We start from the raw sequence: 18553 nt of genomic DNA, 5'->3' as shown, positions 1-18553 counted from the left end.
TGCCCAGCTAATATTTTGTCTTTTTAGTAGAGGTGGAGTTTCACCATGTTGGCCAGGCTGGTCTTGAACTCCTGACCTCGTGATTCGCCTGCCAAGGCCTCCCAAAGTGCTGGGATTACAGGCGTAAGTCATCGTGCCTGGCCCCATCTTTTCTTTTATAGCTTCTGGGTTTCCAGTCTTAGTTAAGATTCTGTCTCCTTAAAGTTTAACGGAGCTTAAATGTTACAACAAAATATCTATCTTCCTGATCCCTAGGTTATACGTATAGCTTTCTGTATTATCTTTAAAGTTTTTTTTCTAATATGTGTGATAGGGTCCCAGATTTATTTTCTTCCAAATAAGTAGTGCCAGTACCATCTATTAAGTAAGTCACTAATTAATTCAATTACTTTTCCACTAAAACACTCAAGTTGTATATAAAATTCTTTTTTTTTTTTTTTTTTTTTGAGACGGAGTCTTGCTCTGTCACCCAGGCTGGAGTGCAGTGGCTGGATCTCCGCTCACTGCAAGCTCCGCCTCCCGGGTTTACGCCATTCTCCTGCCTCAGCCTCCCGAGTAGCTGGGACTATAGGCGCCCACCACCTCGCCCGGCTAGTTTTTTGTATTTTTTAGTAGAGACGGGGTTTCACCGGGTTAGCCAGGATGGTCTCGATCTCCTGACCTTGTGATCCGCCCGTCTCGGCCTCCCAAAGTGCTGGGATTACAGGCTTGAGCCACCGCGCCCGGCTTTTTTTTTTTTTTTTTTTGAGACGGAGTCTCGCTCTGTCACCCAGGCTGGAGTGCAGTGGCCAGATCTCAGCTCACTGCAAGCTCCGCTTCCCGGCTTCACGCCATTCTCCTGCCTCAGCCTCCCGAGTAGCTGGGACTACAGGCGCCGCCACCTCGCCCAGCTAGCTTTTTGTATTTTTAGTAGAGACGGGGTTTCACCGTGTTAGCCAGAGATGGTCTCGATCTCCTGACCTCGTGATCCACCCGTCTCGTCCTCCCAAAGTGCTGGGATTACAGGCTTGAGCCACTGCGCCCGGCCCAAAATTCTTATCTATTTCTGGATTCCATACTCTGGTTCTCCTGACCAATTTGACTATCCCTTTGTTAAGAATTTATTAGATTCCACTGGTAGAGTGCACGTTAATTGGGTTTTATCTGTTCAATAAATATTTTTATTTTTTTATTTTTTTATTTTTTGATATGGAGTCTCACTCTGTTGCCAGGCTAGAGTGCAGTGGTGTGATCTTGGCTCACTGCAACCTCCACCTCCCAGGTTCAAGCGATTTTCCTGCCTCAGCCTCCCGAGTAGCTGGGATTACAGGCGTGTGCCACCACACCCAGCTAATTTTTGTATTTTTAGTAGAGATGGGGTTTCACTGTGTTGGCCAGGATGGTCTCGCTCTCTTAACCTCATAATCAGTCCACTTCGGCCTCCCAAAGTGCTGGGATTACAGGCATGAGCCACTGTGTCCAACTCAATGAATATATCTTGAATATTCTTTCCATTTGGAGTTCCCCAAATTCATTCTCAGTCTTCCTCGCTGCTTGACACAGACATGGGTATGACCCAGCCTCTGAGGAACACTAAGAAAGGAGTAAGGACAGGGTGTATGCCTGACAGAATCTAGTTTGGCAAGCATGGTGGAGTGGCATCCAACTATTCATTATCGTCAGCAGCAGGAGGGGTGGAGCTGCTGGCATTCAGTTCCAAGCATCCTCAGGAGCTGATGGGTGGACTGTTTTTGCTAGAGCAGACTCTAAAATGTCTAGGTGTTATTCTTGCTCTCTCTTTTATTTTTATTTTTTTATTTTTTTATTTTTTTTATTTTATTTTATTTTATTTTATTTTATTTTATTTTATTTTATTTTATTTTATTTATTTATTTTTTTTGAGACGGAGTCTTGCTCTGTCGCCCAGGCTGGAGTGCAGTGGCGCGATCTCGGCTCACTGCAAGCTCCGCCTCCCGGGTTCACGCCATTCTCCTGCCTCAGCCTCCTAGGTAGCTGCGACTACAGGCGCCCGCCACCGCGTCTGGCTAATTTTTTTTTTTTTGTATTTTTAGTAGAGACGGGGTTTCACTGTGGTCTCGATCTCCTGACCTTGTGATCCGCCTGCCTCGGCCTCCCAAAATGCTGGGGTTACAGGCGTGAGCCACCGCGCCCGGCCTTTTTTTTTTGAGATGGAGTCTCGCACTGTCTCCCAGGCTGGAGTGCAATGGCATGATCTCGGCTCACTGTGACCTCCACCTCCTGGGTTCAAGTGATTCTCCTGCCTCAGCTCCTGAGCAGCTGGGATTACAGGCATATGCCAGACACCTGGCTAACTTTTGTATTTTTTTTTTTTTTTTTTTTTGAGACGGAGTCTCGCTCTGTCACCCAGGCTGGAGTGCAGTGGCCAGATCTCAGCTCACTGCAAGCTCCGCCTCTCAGGTTCACGCCATTCTCCTGCCTCAGCCTCCCGAGTAGCTGGGACTACAGGCGCCGCCACCTCGCCCGGCTAGTTTTTTGTATTTTTAGTAGAGACGGGGTTTCACCGTGTTAGCCAGGATGGTCTTGATCTTGTGACCTCGTGATCCGCCCGTCTCGGCCTCCCAAAGTGCTGGGATTACAGGCTTGAGCCACCGCGCCCGGCCTAATTTTTGTATTTTTAGTAGAGACGGAGTTTCACCATGTTGGCCAGGCTGATCTTGAACTCCTGACCTCAGGTGACCCACCTGCTTGGGCCTGCAAAAGTGCTGGGATTATGCGAGTGAATCACCGCACTTGGTCTTAGGTGTTATTCTTGATGGTAAAAGGGCCTGGATCTCTGGTTCTTCTAGAATCCTTTTCAGCTTGAACTTGCCAGAGCAGTTTCTGGGTTTTACAACAAAGAATACTTACTGATGCAAGCTGTTTTATATTTTATTCTGATATTTTATTCCTAAGACTAGTCCTCTGCTCCTTCCCACCACTGCCCACTATTTTTTCCCTTTTTGATCTTTCTCAGATTATTTGAGACGAAGTTCTTTCAGCCATCCAGGCTGGAGTGCAGCGGCACCACCTTGGCTCACTGCAATCACTGTCTCCCAGGTTCAAGCGATTCTCCCGTCTCAGCCTCCCAAGTAGCTGGGATTACAGGCACCTGCCATCACGCCCGGCTAATCTTTGTATTTTAGTAGAGACGGGGTTACACCATGTTGGCCAGGCTGGTCTTGAACTCCTGACCTCAGGTGATCCTCCTGGCTTGGTCTCCCAAAGTGCTAGGATTGCAGGTGTGAACCACTGCGCCTGGCCTAAATTATTTATTTTCATGATCTTTGAGGTATTTTTTAAAATTTCAGGCTGGACACAGTGGCTTATGCCTGTTAATCTCAGCAGTTTGTGAGGCCAAGGTGGGCGGATTGCTTGAGCCCAGAAGTTTGGGACCAGCCTGGGCAACAAAGCAAGACCTCGTTTCTATAAAAAATAAAATTATCCAGGTGTGGTGGTGAATGCTTGTAGTCCCAGCTACTCAGGAGGCTGAGGCAGGAGGATTGCTTGAGTCCAGGAGTTTGAGGCTGCAGTGAGCCATGATTGTGCCACTGTACTCCAGCCTGGTACACAGAGGAAGTTTCTGTCTGTTAAAAAAATGGGCTGGACCCAGTGGCTCATGCCTGTAATCCCAGCACTTTGGGAGGCAGAGGTGGGTGGATCACTTGAGGTCAGGAGTTTGAGACCAGCCTGGCCAACATGGTGAAACCCCATCTCTACTAAAAATACAAAAAATTACCCAAGCGTGGTGGCGTGCGCCTGTAATCCCAGCTACTCGGGAGGCTAAGGCACGAAGATCGCGTGAACCCGGGAGACAGACGTTGCAGTGAACTGACATCATGCCACTGCACCCCAGCCTGAGCACCTGAGCAACAGAGCGAAACTTTGTCTCAAAAAAAAAAAAAAAAAGAAATTACTGCTAATCTCACTATCCTGTCACTAATAGCTCTTGCTGTTTGCCAAAGACCTCCTTTAGTGTCTGTCAAGAGTCTCCAGCCCCAAAACAAACCTCACAGGAACCCTCACTCTAAGTGCCTGTGGGGCACTTGCTGCTTTTCGGAGTGGGGCAAAGCTGTCTAGAGATGCCATCTGTCTTGTGATCTATCCCCCTTCCTCAGGGAAAGGCTGCCATGTAGAGTTGTGCACTATACAGCATGGGGCACCATTCACATTCATAGTCATCGTGCCCGTGTGTACTTATTAAAACAACTTCCCAACATATCGGTGAAATGTCTTGAGGGAGGAGTGGCAATGAAGTTGCCATGAAACCTTTCTGAGATCAGGCTAGATGTTTCCTGGGACTGTAAGCCTCTGATGGTACCAAAAAGGACCTGTGCCAGGGGAGGCACTTGAGAACAGTCATGTTCACCCAAGCCTTTCCCCCTCTAATCCTGTTACAAGTCAAGCTGGTTCCCAGTATCCCCTTGTAACACTCTATTTAAGTAATGTTCTATTTCTTGAGCAGAATGGTGTTTTCAGATGTGTTCATTTTATTATGCTTTAAAACTTAGGTACATGTTACATATATTCCTTTTAAATGCCTTGATACAAATAAAAAAGGAAAGCACATATATACAAATAAGAATGCTACTATCATGGGATAACCTTGAACCTGCTTAAAGTTTTCTCAGTTAACTTATTCACAAACTTAAGTACTGTAACTATTAGCTGGCAAACATCTTACAACACACTATATACATGTCGTGATGCTAGGGTTAGAAATCATTGTCCTGTTAAGAGTACTTAGACCAGAACAATAGTAATGCCTTTTTCATGTTTTAAAAGATTATATACCAGGGTGATTCTCTTTCAACTTGTTACATAATCTCTACTTACAGTATGCACAGGCAGGCTACTAAGCTTCTCTCAGCCGCTGTCTCTAGAATTTAAAGCAGTCACTGAGTGGCAGAAATTTCTTCTAAAATTTATTATATATAGACTGGGCACAGTGGGTCATGCCTGTAATCCCAGCATTTAGGAGGCTGAGGCGGGAGGACTGCCTGAGTCCAGGAATTGGAGACCAGCCTGGGCAACAGTGAGACCCTGTCTCTAGAAACAAAAACAAAAACAAAAACAAAAACAACCATCATATAGAAGTTGGAACATTATCAGCTGCTACACTAAGTAGCACTGAACAGCCTTCCAAATTTCTGCTCAGCTGGAAGAACACTTGACCTCAAAAATGCTTTGGTGCAGGAGATACACAATGTATGTCAACTCTGACAGACACTGTTAGAGGTGCCCATTATCCAATTCTCTTCTTCCTTAGTAACAGAATCCCAAAATATCAATTTGGCTCATGACAACCCAGACAGAATACGATGTCCCATTCAGCTTCATGGCTAGTGGGACCAAGCAACTGTTTGAAATTTAAGTTTATGTATTGTGTGTAACTTCTAGGAAGTGTTCTTGGGGGGGGGGTGGTAATGACCTCTACTAGCTGGCTCACAGGAAGTTTCTAGCTAGAGCAGCTGTCTTCAAGCAAGAATTGAAAGCCACATGTTGGCCAGGTGCGGTGGCTCACACCTGTAATCCTAGCACTTTGGGAGGCCAAGACAGGAGGGTCACTTAAGCCCAGGAGTTCAAGGCCAGTCTGGGCAACACAGCAATGACCTCATCTCTACCAAAAAAAAAAGAAAAAAAATTTTTAGCCAGGCATGGTGGTGTGTACCTGTAGTCCCAGGTACTCTGGAGGCTGAGGCCAAAGTGGGAGAACATAGCTTGAGTCCAGGAGTTCCAGGCTGAAGTGAGCTAGAACTGTGCCACTGCACTCCAGCCTGGGCAACAGAGTGAGACCCTATCTCATTAAAAGGAGAAAAAAAAAAAAAAAAAAACACCACAGGTTGAGAATGAGGAGGAACAATATAAAAAGAACCTGGATCCCTGACCCTGCATAATGTCATATGGGCTCTGGATTGCCTTCCCAAACTTTTATATGAAAGAGAAACAATCTTTTTTTGTTTAATTCTTTTTTTTTTTTTGTCGAGATCGGGGTCTCACTATATTGCTCAGGCTAGTTTCAAACTCCTAGGCTCAAGCAATCCTCCTGTGTCGGCCTCTCAAAGAGCTTAGATTACAGTCATGAGTCACCATGCCCAGCTGAGAAACAAACTTCTATCTTGTACAAGCAATTATTGTTTGGGGATACAGCCAAACTCATACATACAAACTAACGCATAATGCCAAGTTTTAGTTTAATTTCCTTAACTGAAAGGCTGATGCAAATGACATATTGTACCTGGTGGCAGGCAGTTACATCTACTGCTAAAATGACGTAAGATAGAAGAAGTTTTCTGTAGAGAACATTGTGTGTCACAAACAGTGACATTTTCTAAAGTGCTTAATTCAATATGACTTCCCAGTGGTAAAGCTTGCACCTATGGTTTTAGGAAAACAACAACAGAAAGTTTAGACTAGCTTAAGATGCAAAATGACTGACGAAGTCCCTTCCCACAAGAGAACTGTAACGAGCAATTTAAACAAATCAAAAATGGTTTGTTTTATTTACAATACTCAATGCATCTTACAAATAACATATTTGCATTCCCTAAGTCTTTTGGAAAGTAATTCCAGTTTGTGCAATGAGTTTACAGGAAAATCTTAAGATATCTAGTAGACATCTTAAACCTAAACTCTACATTTTGAAAGATATTTCACACTATATTAATAGAGGACTGTTTTTAATTAAGAAAAACTAAACTCTGTAGTTAAATATTGCCCTCCAGTATCTTTAATGCAAATATAAACCAGATTAGCCTATGAAATAAGACCATTAGATTTGGGTGAATTATTCTGACTTCCCCTCCCCAGTAAAATGCATGCATAAAGTAAACATGGTAAATTACATCAATCACATTTTAATACTTTTTTTTTTTTGGACTCTCTCAACTGTTGTTTTGCTCAATTGTGGGTACAGATAGGTAGGATTCCAGTCTGGAGAAACCCCTAAACCACTAAACCCTGCCTCAGAGTAAGGAAGAATTTTCAGTATGTATGTGGAGACAGGCTATATTAGGGAGCCTTTTGAGTGGCTTCTCTAGGACACTTTGCTTGCTAACATGAGCAAGGTTCCCCTCCAGTCCTGATAAAGCCTGAAGAGGTTACTTATTTCCCTACTAGTTCTGGAAGCATCTTATTCATGCCGCCGTAGAATAGGCTCTCTTCCCCTGCTCCTCCCTGAATCACCACCTAGATTTTAGTGCTTTCTGAGTTGATGATGGAAACTAGTTCCTGTTCAGGTGCCAGAAACTTTTTTTTTTTTTTGAGACCAAGTCTCGCTGTCTTTCATGCTGGAGTGCAGTGGCGCGATCTCGGCTCACTGCAACCTCCATCACCGCCCTGGGTTCAAACGATTCTCTGCCTCAGCCTACCGAGTAGGTGGGATTACAGGCGCCCGCTACCACGCCCATCTAATTTTTGCATTTTTATTAGAGATGGGGTTTCACCATATTGGCCAGGCTAGTCTCAAACTCCTGACCTCAGGTGATCCACCTGCCTTGGCCTCCCAAAGTGTTAGGATTACAGGCGTGAGCCACCGCGCCTGGCCCAGAAACTGTTTTTATGTCACATAAAGATCTATGAAACAAGGTAAATGGTAATTAAAATACTTTGTGACAGAGTTTGCACCTCATGCATGTGAAAGAGAATGTAATTAATTTTACTGTTTATATAGCTGCCATCTTTTTTTTTTTGAGACGGAGTCTTGCTCTGTTGCCCAGGCTGGAGTGCAGTGGGGCACGATCTTGGCTTTGCAACCTTCGCCTCCTGGGTTCAAATGATTCTCTGCCTTAGCCTCCTGAGTAGCTGGGATTACAGGGGCCCATCACCATGCCCAGCTAATTTTTGTTGTATTTTTAGTAGAGATGGGGTTTCACCCTCTTGGCCAGGCTGGTCTTGAACTCCTGACCTCGTGATCCACCTGCCTTGGCCTCCCAAAGTGCTGGGACTACAGACGTGAGCCACTGCACTCAGTCAGCTGCCATCTCTTAAAACAAAACCCAAGTCCAAGCTCTTGAGCCAGAAAGAATAAATAGAGGTATCTCTATACTGGATCCACCTCAACTTAGCAGTGCATCTCTGCATCTCCACAACACTTTTCTCCTCAAAACATCTGGTGTCTTTAACATCTGGCATAGGTGGTAGAATGGGGAGATACTAGGCTGAAGAAATAAAGTCCAACGTTTGACATAGCCAACAGAATTTTAAGATAAAGAAATGGTGAGGTAGAGTTGAGAGAGTTCAATTATATTGTTGAGCACAGACCATTTGGCACATTCTAAAATTAGATTCCCTATCAAATTCTCCTTTGTGGTACCTTTACAAAGTGCTGACACCTTCGGAATCCTCCAACACCTATGTAAAGCTAACAGAATAAAGTCATTTGAAGAAATCCATCCTTGGCTCTTTAGCTATTATCTACCCCCATATTGAAGCAAATAAAAAACAATGCTATCCATTTGCTGAATTTATTTAAACAAGTCAATTTAGAAATACCATAGAATTAAACAAAACTTCTGACATGTAAACATACTGCCATGTTCCTGAAACAGATGTTAACACCTGATAAAAGTTAATAATCTCTTGTTAGGAAAGCTGTCCATTAATAAGGCCAGTCTTCAGCAAAACTAAAACCATTTTGTTTGTTTAGCTTTCCTAGTCTGACAACGCAATACTATTGAACCACAATCAAATATAACAACAACATTGGATGGATAGATCAGTACCATTGGTTACAGCTGTTAAACAGGTTCATTCTTGGCGCCACATAAAAACAATTAAGCCAATCACGTCGAATAAATCATGGCTTGTTTTTCTTTATCACAATTCACTAAGTGATGTTAATTATGGTCCTTGTCAAACACGTTTGGTAAAGGCTATTTACAGTGTACATGGCTGAGCATGCACTATTTATAGTTACAAAGATACCTGCCAGTTTATTACAATAGAATTACACAGTGCCTGAAAATGGTGAAACATCTCACACATCATTTAAATCAATATAATTTCAAGCAGGAAACGTTCCTTATTTGACCACAATTGCAATAATTACATGAAAATTCTTATAAAAACATGAATCCCCTTCAAGAAATTGATGCATATTCTACACACTACAGGTTAAGGCAGTAAAAAAATGTATTCCTGATAACTGGAGGTCTTGACAATGTCAATTAAAGCTGTCTGACTCTAGTTTTTCATTCTCCATCATATACCAAAAGCTTGTGAATGATTTCATTTTTAAAGTCAAAAAAGTATTAGTAACTAAGAAGAGTCAAAGCTGGAAAAAAGTAATTGCTAGGGAAAGGAAAAATGTAAATTGGATTTTGCCTGAAAGTTTTCAAATCATAAACAATAGCATTATTTATGAGTCTAAGCCTTAAATGTATAAAACAAATACATATAGTTCACTTTTCTTAATTTAAAATATACTGTACTTTGAACAATTCAAGTAATGTAAGACTATCAAAAATAACTTCATAAGCCATACAAGTGTCAACTGCATTTTCCGTATTTTAAGAACTTTTAAAAACTGTAAACTAAACCATGACAGTTTAGTTAAACAAATGATAAATGACTTTTTATTTGCACTTGTGATTTCTTTAATACAAATTGCTACCAACAAATATGTAAAGATATGGCAGGTTATGTATTTGATCAAAGCACTTTGATTTAAGCATAAAACAGATTCAAATGGTACAAGTTCTGTGCATAAGATCCAAGGAATTGCTTACTAATTTGTAGGCAACCCTCTTTCTAATCAGAATCCTTTATTCCTCGGCTGCAGATGAGATAGGGCACAATCTGTTGTAAACAGGGCACTGTTGTAAAACCAAGATAATATTCTTAAATTAAGATCGTTCTTGTTCAATTAAAAAGACTTTCCCAAGTGTCTTCCATCACTGAGTATATTCTGCTGACCTCTTAATTTCATAAATTAACTTTCTTATGATTCCATTTTTATGGTGGTTGTGTCCGCAGTTTTGTTTTAAAAATTGGTTTAAATTTATATAAAACTCTGTACATGTTCACAAATTATTGCATAAACAGCATAATCTTCAAGACAGTGTTTGCAAACACATGTCCAATTCAGGAAAAAAAATTTCACGTTTCTCGTCTGGCTTTTTTCTTCTTTTTTATTTGTTTGGGAGATTCCCAGCTAGTTTCAGACTTGGCTAAAAAGGGGGGAAAATGAAGAAAAAAAATTAGGAGGATAGTAAATATTGTTACATCTCAATAATATAAAAGTTACGGAAATCTTTTAAAATACTCAAATTTTATGTTTAAGTTTTCAAGCCTTCATTATATATTTTAAGTTATTCTGTGTCTTCCTCCCTCCTTTCTTTTCAACGGTATTATTAGGTTGAACAATATGGAACTGCTGATATTCAACCAGTTTTGACCTAAAAAAACTGTTATTTAATACCGCTCAACCTAACTAATAAAAGAGAAAAATGGGTAAAATGGGTACTAAAGGTAGCTGAAGAGAGTAAAGGAGGAAAAAAAGCATAGAATAATTTGTAGCCTCAAGAACATGTGCAGAGAAAAATGGAGAGGGACCAGATAGACAAGCAGGCAGGCACGAAAGTTCTCCCTCTCTGTTCTCAGCAATGTATTTTCTCCTTCAGAGACAGATAGATAGTTAGGTTGATCATTTATTTATTTATTGAGTCTCGCTCTGTCACCCAGGCTGGAGTGCAATGGTGCAATCTTGGCTCACTACAACCTCCGCCTCCTGGGTTCAAGCGATTCTCCTGCCTCAGCCTCCCCAGTAGCTGGGATAACAGATGTGCGGCCAGCACACCCAGCTAATTTTTGTATTTTTAGTAGAGACTTGGTTTCGCCATGTTGGCTAGGCTGGTCTTGAACTTCTGACCTCAAGTGATCCACCTGCCTTGGCCTCCCCAAGTGCCGGGATTACAGGAGTGAGCCACGGCACCCAGCCTCCTTTAGTTATTTTAACAGCTTGGCCTTCACAACTTAAGTACACAAACGTCCAAAAAATTTAGCACTTTCAAAGTAAGAAAGGGCTACTCTTATTAATCCATTAGACTTTTAAGATCAGTATCTTAACACATGAAAAATGTAAACAGTACAAAGGAATAAAAAATGAGGATTACTTACTCTGTGAAGGAGGCACACTATTTTGCTTGGTATTTGACTTGGATTTATCTGTCTCTTGTAGAGTTGGCGGCACTTGGGAGGAGCTCTTGTCAGAATCACTTTTTGATAAGATAACAGATGGCTCGGTAGAAGTAGCAGGTGGAAGAGTCTTGATAGGCTATTTTAGGAAAAAATCATCTCAGGTTTTTTGGTGAAATTTTCAAATAAAGTTTAAATATCACAGTAATACTAAGAGGCTGTTTAGAAGCAATTCAATACTAATATGGTTTCCAGATAAGCAATGTAACTCATACGTGCCCTCTAGTGATACGGCCAAATCAATCATCACCCACGACATTTATGAATATATGTTGATATAAAAATGAAATTACAAAATGTCTACCGAATTTCAAATAGAAATGAATAATTTCATTTTCATTAACTTTTTTTTGAGGTGGAGTCTTGCTCTGTCACCCAGGCTGGAGTGCAGTGGCGCGATCTGGGCTCACTGCAAGCTCCGCCTCCCGGGTTCACGCCATTCTCCTGCCTCAGCCTCCGGAGTAGCTGGGACTACAGACGCCTGCCACCTCGCCCGGCTATTTTTTTGTATTTTTTTTAGTAGAGACGGGGTGTCACCGTGTTAGCCAGGATGGTCTCGATCTCCTGACGCCCGTCTTGGCCTCCCACAGTGCTGGGATTACAGGCTTGAGCCACCGCGTCTGGCCGATAAGATGATTTTATACTTTTCTTTTTTGAGACACAGTATCGCTCTGTGGCCTAGCCTAGAGTGCAGAGGCACCAAACAGCTCACTGCAACCTTGACCTCTGGGTTCAAGCGATCCTCCCACTTCAACCTCTGGAGTAGCTGGGATTATAGGCGTGAACCACTGAGACTGGCTGATTTTATACTTGTTGGTGATTCAATGGTTGTTGTCCATTTCCACCAACTCAGAATGCTTCAAAAATTTTTGTGAAAAACAGAAGGAAAATAGCTAACTTCTGAACTACCAGTAGATGACAACCCCTAATCTCCTTCCCAACAGGTAAGAATTTCTCAAATAGCAGCAGCAACAGCTTCTGTTTCCTACAAGCACACTGTGGTTACTGGTCCTACTGATTCAAGCAACTGGTAACACTCAGGTCCAAATTTTCAGTGTTTTATCCAGTCTGGTAGTGAAATTAGAATGCTTAAGGCAGAGCCTAGATTCTTGAGCCTTACTTCTCTACAGCCTGGAAGCAGAAAGGAGGTAAACTAACTGATTTGCCTCACTGAGGCATATCCATTAATAAATGATCAGGACCTGGTAATGATAAAAACATCAGTAATCTGGAGTGCCTTCAGGATGTGAGAGATGAGTAGAAGATCATTTCACCTATTAGCTCTATCTGTGATCATTATCCTGAACATAGAAAGAAGGGTAAGTAATGCTTCTCTAGACCCTATTCTTCCAGGCCCCATAGATTCGAGAAAGCAAAATGGGATAAGGATACAAGAGGAAATGGTGTGAGCCCAAGTAATTACTAGGATTCTTTCTTCCTATTCCAGGTATCTGAAGTTGTATTTGTGTGTGTGTGTGAGACAGGATCTCACTCTGTCACCCAGGCTGGAGTGCAGTGCCGTGATCTTCATTCACTGCAACCTCCCACCTCCTGGGCTCACAAGATCCTCCCACCTCAGTCCCCCAAGTACCTGGGACCACAGGTGCACACCACCACATCCGGCAATTTTTTTGTATTTTTGGTAGAGAGGGGGGTTTCACCATGCTGCCCAGGCTGGTCTCGAACTTCTGAGTTCAAGTGATCTACCCATCTGGACCTCCCAAAGTGCTGGGATTACAAGGCATGAGCCACCGTGGCCAGCCCTGAAGTTGTATTTATGTTGCCTAGTCTCTTTACCTTTCTCAGTGTTCCCTGTATTTATTTCATATCCAGAAGTTTTATTATTACTTACTTTTAATCTCCTTTTCCCCTCTATTCTCACTTATCTACATTAAGTCACAGAACGGATCAAATATTCTTCATAAAATGGCTTCTGAAAATGATTTAATATAAAAATGTTGAACAGAGGCCAGGCGCGCTGGTTCACACCTGTAATCCCAGCACTTTGGGAGGCTGAGGCAGGCAGATCACTCGAGGTCAGGAGTTTGAGACCAGCCTGGCCAACATGGTGAAAATCCGTCTCTACTAAAAATACAAAAATTAGCCAGGGGTGGTGGCGTGCGCTTGTAATCCCAGCTACTCATGAGGCTGAGGCAGGAAAATCGCCTGAACCCGGGAGGCAGAGGTTGCCAGTGCGCTGAGACTGTGGAGTGTGTCACTGCAATCCAGCCTGGGCAATAGAGCAAGACTCTGTTTCAAAAAAAAAAAAAAAAAATTCATATAGACCCTTTGCTATTTATTATACATACATATATATATGTTTTTTACAAGGCCTCATTTTGTCACCCAGGCTGGAGTGCAGTGGCGCAATTATCACAGCTTATTGCAGCCTCAAATTCCTGGGCTCAAGTGGTCTTCCCACTCAGTCTCCTGAGTAGCTGGGATTACAAGCACACACCATGACACCCAGCTAATTTTTGTGCTTTCTGTAAATACTGAGTCTAGCCATGTTGCCCAGGCTGGTCTCTAACTCCTGGACTCAAGCGATCCTCCTGCCTTGGCCTCCCAAAGTGTTGGGATTACAGGCGGGAGCCACTGCACCTGGTTGCTTATCTATTTATGAGATGGAGTCTCACTTTGTCACCCAGGCTAGAGTGCAGTGGTGTGATCTTGGCTCACTGCAACCTCTGCCACCCAGGTTCAAGCGATTGTCCTGCCTCAGCCTCCTGAGTAGCTGGGATTACAGGTGTGTGCCACCACACCTGGCTACTTTTTGTATTTTCAGTAGAGACAGGGTTTTATCGTGTCCGTCAGGCTGTCTCAAACTGCTAATCTCATGATCCGCCTGCCTCAGCCTCCCAAAGTGCTGGGATTACAGGTATGAGCCACTGTACCTGGCCTTTGCCATTTATTATATTGAGACTGCAGCCCAGGTGTGGTGGCTCACACCTGTAATCCCAGCACTTTGGGAGGCTGAGGTGGGAGGATTGCTTGAGTCCAGGAGTTTCAGACCAGCCTGAGAAACATGGTGAGACCCTGTCTCTATAAAAAATACAAAAATTAGCTGGGTGTGGTGATGTGCACCTGTAGTCCCAGCTACTCACTCGGGAGGCTGAGGCAGGAGGATCACTTGAACCCGGGAGGTAGAGGCTGCAGTGAGCTAAAACTTTGCCACTGTACTCTAGCCTGGGTGACAGAGCAAGACTCTGTTTTTTTTTTTTTTTTTTTTTGAGACGGAGTCTCGCTCTGTCGCCCAGGCTGGAGTGCAGTGGCCGGATCTGAGCTCACTGCAAGCTCCGCCTCCCGGGTTTACGCCATTCTCCTGCCTCAGCCTCCCGAGTAGCTGGGACTACAGGCGCCCGCCACCTCGCCCGGCTAGTTTTTTGTATTTTTTAGTAGAGACGGGGTTTCACCGTGTTAGTCAGGATGGTCTCGATCTCCTGACCTCGTGATCCGCCCGTCTCGGCCTCCCAAAGTGCTGGGATTACAGGCTCGAGCCACCATGCCCGGCCAAGACTCTGTTAAAAAAAACAACAAACAAACAAATAAACCTCCCAAGACTGCATTGTTTTATCTCAAAATATGCACAGGGAAATAAAAGCATCAAATCTAAATAAGGAGTATTATTAAAACTGTTTTAGTACAAGACAGTTACAAATTCACTTTTCTAGCAGTAACTCAAGTTTCTTGTCTAGAGCTGTTCCACTAAATATGTAAGCTCCCAAGGGCAGGTGGTTTTTGGTCTGTTTTGTTATCTGCTGTATCCCAGCACTTCAAATAGAGTATGGTACGCAGTAGGTTCTCAATACATTTTTTCTGAATAATAAACCAGGTGCCGGGCACAGTGGCTCATGCCTGTAACCCCAGCTCTTAGGGAGGCAGAGGAGGGACGACAGCTTGAGCCCAGGAGCTCAAAACCTGCCTAGGCAATATAGAGAGACTCTGTTATCCACAAAAAGGTAAAAAAAAAAAGAAGAAAAAAAAAAAGGCATAAATAAACCAGGCAACTCTAGTAGAATTTAATATATATATATTTTTGAGATGGCGTCTCACTCTGTTGCCTAGGCTGGAGTGCAGTGGTGCAATCTTGGCTCACTGTAACCTCTGCCTCCTGGGTTCAAGGAGTTCTCCTGGGCAAGTTATTCAACTTCTCTAGCTTCATTTATAAAATGCATCTTACCTTTCTCTTGGGATTGTTTTGAAGACTAAATTAGTCATTATATTTTAAATGGTTAGCACAGTGCTTAAAACATTATTTATGATAAAATACTTGAGTCAACAAAACTTTATTATTCTTTCTTTCTTTCTTTTTTTTTGAGACAGTGTCTCGCTCTGTTGCCCAGGCCAGAGTGCAGTGGCATGATCTTGGTTCACTGCAACCTCTGCCTCTCAGGTTCAAGCGATTCTCCTGCCTCAGCCTCCTAAGTAGCTGGGGTTACAGGCGCCCGCCACCACACCTGGTTAATTTTTGTGTTTTTAGTAGACACGGGGTTTCACCATGTTGGTCAGGCTGGTCTCGAACTCCTGACCTCAGGTGATCTGCCCACCTCGGCCTCCCAAAGTGATGGGATTACGGGCATGAGCCACTGTGCCCGGCCAAAACTTTATTACTTTTTTTTTTTTTTAAAGATGGAGTCTTGCACTGTTGCCCAGGCTGTAGTGCAATGGCACGATCTTGGCTCACAGCAACTTTCACCTCCTGAGTTCAAGCGATTCTCCTGCCTCAGCCTCCCAAGTAACTGGGATTACAGGCTCCCGCCACCACGCCCAGCTAATTTTTTGTATTTTTAGTAGAGACAGGGTTTCGCTATGTTGGCCAGGCTGGTCTCTAACTCCTGACCTCATGATCTGCCTGCCTTGGCCTCTCAAAGTGCTGGGATTACAGGTGTAAGCCACCGCGCCCGGCAACTTTATTATTCTTAAAAATTACCTGGCTATTTTTGACGAGTACTTCGGCTGGATCACTAGTGCTTATGGTCTTCAAGGAAAAAGCTTTTTCCTGTTTTGGACGGGTTTTAGAGGTATTCACTGGAAGCTCTTCTCTAATCTCTTTTTCTAATTCTTCTGTGTCCTACAGAAAAAAACAACCTATTAGATTATATAAATCATTCATTCTTCATTAATTAAAATCTATGGTAGTGTATGGCTGTAATCCCAGCACTTTGGGAGGTGGAGGTGGGTGAATTGCTTGAGCTCAGGAATTCAAGACCAGCCTGGGCAACATGGTGAAACCATTTCTACAAAAATACAAAAATTAGTCACGTGTGGTGGTGTGCACATGTAGTCCCAGCTACTCAGGAGGCTGAGGAGGGAGGACTACTTGAGCCTGAGAGATTGAGGCTGTAGTGGACTGTGATCACACCACTGTACTCCAGGCTGGGTGACTCTGTCTCAAAAAAAACACAAAAAGGCCGGGCGCGGTGGCTCAAGCCTGTAATCCCAGCACTTTGGGAGGCCGAGACGGGCGGATCACGAGGTCAGGAGATCGAGACCATCCTGGCTAACACGGTGAAACCCCGTCTCTACTAAAAAAAATACAAAAAAACTAGCCGGGCGAGGTGGCGGGCGCCTGTAGTCCCAGTTACTCGGGAGGCTGAGGCAGGAGAATGGCGTAAACCCGTGAGGCGGAGCTTGCAGTGAGCTGAGATCCGGCCACTGCACTCCAGCCCGGGCGACAGAGCAAGACTCCGTCTCAGAAAAAAACACAAAAAAACCCCCCAAAACTACAAAAACACAAAAATTAGCTAGGCATGGTGGTGCACACCTTTAATCCCAGATACTTGGGAGGAGGCACGAGAATTGCTCGAGCCCAGGAAGTGAAGGTTGCAGTGAGCTGAGATCGCACCACTGCATTCAGCCTGGGTAACAGAGGGAAACTCCGTTCAAAAAAAAAAAAAAAAAGAAAGAAAAAACCCACAAAAAACACTTCACTTAACAATTTCAAGGAATAAAATGTTTACACATAAGTTAATTTTAGAGATAAATTAAGCTTACATAGTAGAAAGGGCACAGACAGGAAATTCCTATTTTGGCCATGCCACAATCTAGCTACAAAATCTCAGGGACAGCTGGGCGCAGTGGCTCACACCTGTAATCCCAGCACTTTGGGAGGCTGAGGCAGGTGGATCGCCTGAGGTGTAAGACCAGCCTGGCTGGTGAAACCCTGTCTCTACTAAAAATACAAAAATTAGCTGGGTGTGATGGCGCATGCCTGTAATCCCAGCTATTTGGGAGGCTGAGGCATGAGAACTGCTTGAACCTGGGAGGCGGAGGTTGCAGTGAGACGAGATCTTGCCACTGCACTCCAGCCTGGGCAACATGGTGAAACCCCATCTCTACTAAAAATACAAAAATTAGGCTGGGCGTGGTGGCTCATGCCTGTAATCCCAGCACTTTGGGAGGCTGAGGTGGGCGGATCACTTGAGGTCAAGAGTTGAAGACCAGCCTGGCCAACATGGTGAAACCCTGTTTCTACTAAAAATACAAAAATTATCCAGTAATGGTGGTACATGCCTGTAATCCCAGCTACTTGGGAGGCTGATACATGGTAACAGATTGAACCTGGGAGGTGAAGGTTGCAGTGAGCCAAGATCTCGCCACTGCACTCCAGCCTGGGTGACAGAACATCTCAGGGACAAGTCACTTAGTTTCCCCAAACCTCAGTTTCCTCAACTGTAAGGTAAAATTTGCCCTACCTGAAAACTCATATAAGCTTTAAGATTTCCATTTTTTGGGGGTATAAAAATTTATTATACATAAAGAATATCACCACTAACAAATGCAGACAGGCTAGGACACCATGGTACAGGGTGGAGGACGACTAGTCCTTTGGAAAGTGAAAGGTTTGGGTGGCGTGGGCCTCATGCCACTCTGATTAATCAGGAGACGGGAGGGCACATGCCAAATACCACAGGACCTCAGGGCAGCAAGATTTCCATTCTTAGACTTTCAAACTTTTTTTTTTTTTTTTTTTTTTTGAGACGGAGTCTCGCTCTGTCGCCCAGGCTGGAGTGCAGTGGCCGGATCTCAGCTCACTGCAAGCTCCGCCTCCCGGGTTTACGCCATCCTCTCGCCTCAGCCCCCCGAGTAGCTGGGATTACAGGCGCATGCAACCGTGCCCGGTTAATTCTGTATTTTTAGTAGAGGCGGGGTTTCTCCATGTCGGTCAGGCTGGTATTGAATTCCTGACCTCAGGTGATCTGCTTGCCTCGGCCTCCCAAAGTGCCGGGATTATAGGCATGAGCCACTGCGCACCCAGCCATAACCTTTTATTAGTAGGATATATGTGCTATGTACTTAGCATAGAACTTCATGGATATCTAATTCTCCAAACAACCTATGCAGTTATGTAACTTGTGCA

General features: G+C 43.7%; 1 protein-coding gene across 3 annotated transcripts in view; it reads right to left on the bottom strand.

Moving 5' to 3' along the window:
• Window positions 1-4464: 4464 nt before the first annotated feature.
• The window catches only part of MTDH (metadherin), an 85255-nt gene continuing 71166 nt past the window's right edge, over window positions 4465-18553 (bottom strand). For all 3 annotated transcript variants that reach the window (XM_030937559.1, XM_010385628.2, XM_010385631.2), the window contains 3 exons: window positions 16124-16264; window positions 11116-11272; window positions 4465-10166 (listed from right to left, as the gene is read on the bottom strand). In XM_030937559.1, coding sequence (XP_030793419.1) covers window positions 10096-10166; window positions 11116-11272; window positions 16124-16264 — 369 coding nt within the window. In that variant the 3' untranslated portion in view covers window positions 4465-10095. The remainder of the gene's footprint in view (window positions 10167-11115; window positions 11273-16123; window positions 16265-18553) is intronic.

The sequence above is a fragment of the Rhinopithecus roxellana genome, chromosome 9, assembly GCF_007565055.1.
Source record: "Rhinopithecus roxellana isolate Shanxi Qingling chromosome 9, ASM756505v1, whole genome shotgun sequence".
NCBI lineage: Eukaryota > Metazoa > Chordata > Mammalia > Primates > Cercopithecidae > Rhinopithecus > Rhinopithecus roxellana.
Note: the sequence above shows the minus strand (reverse complement) of the source record. Positions and strands in the feature narration are given on the sequence as shown.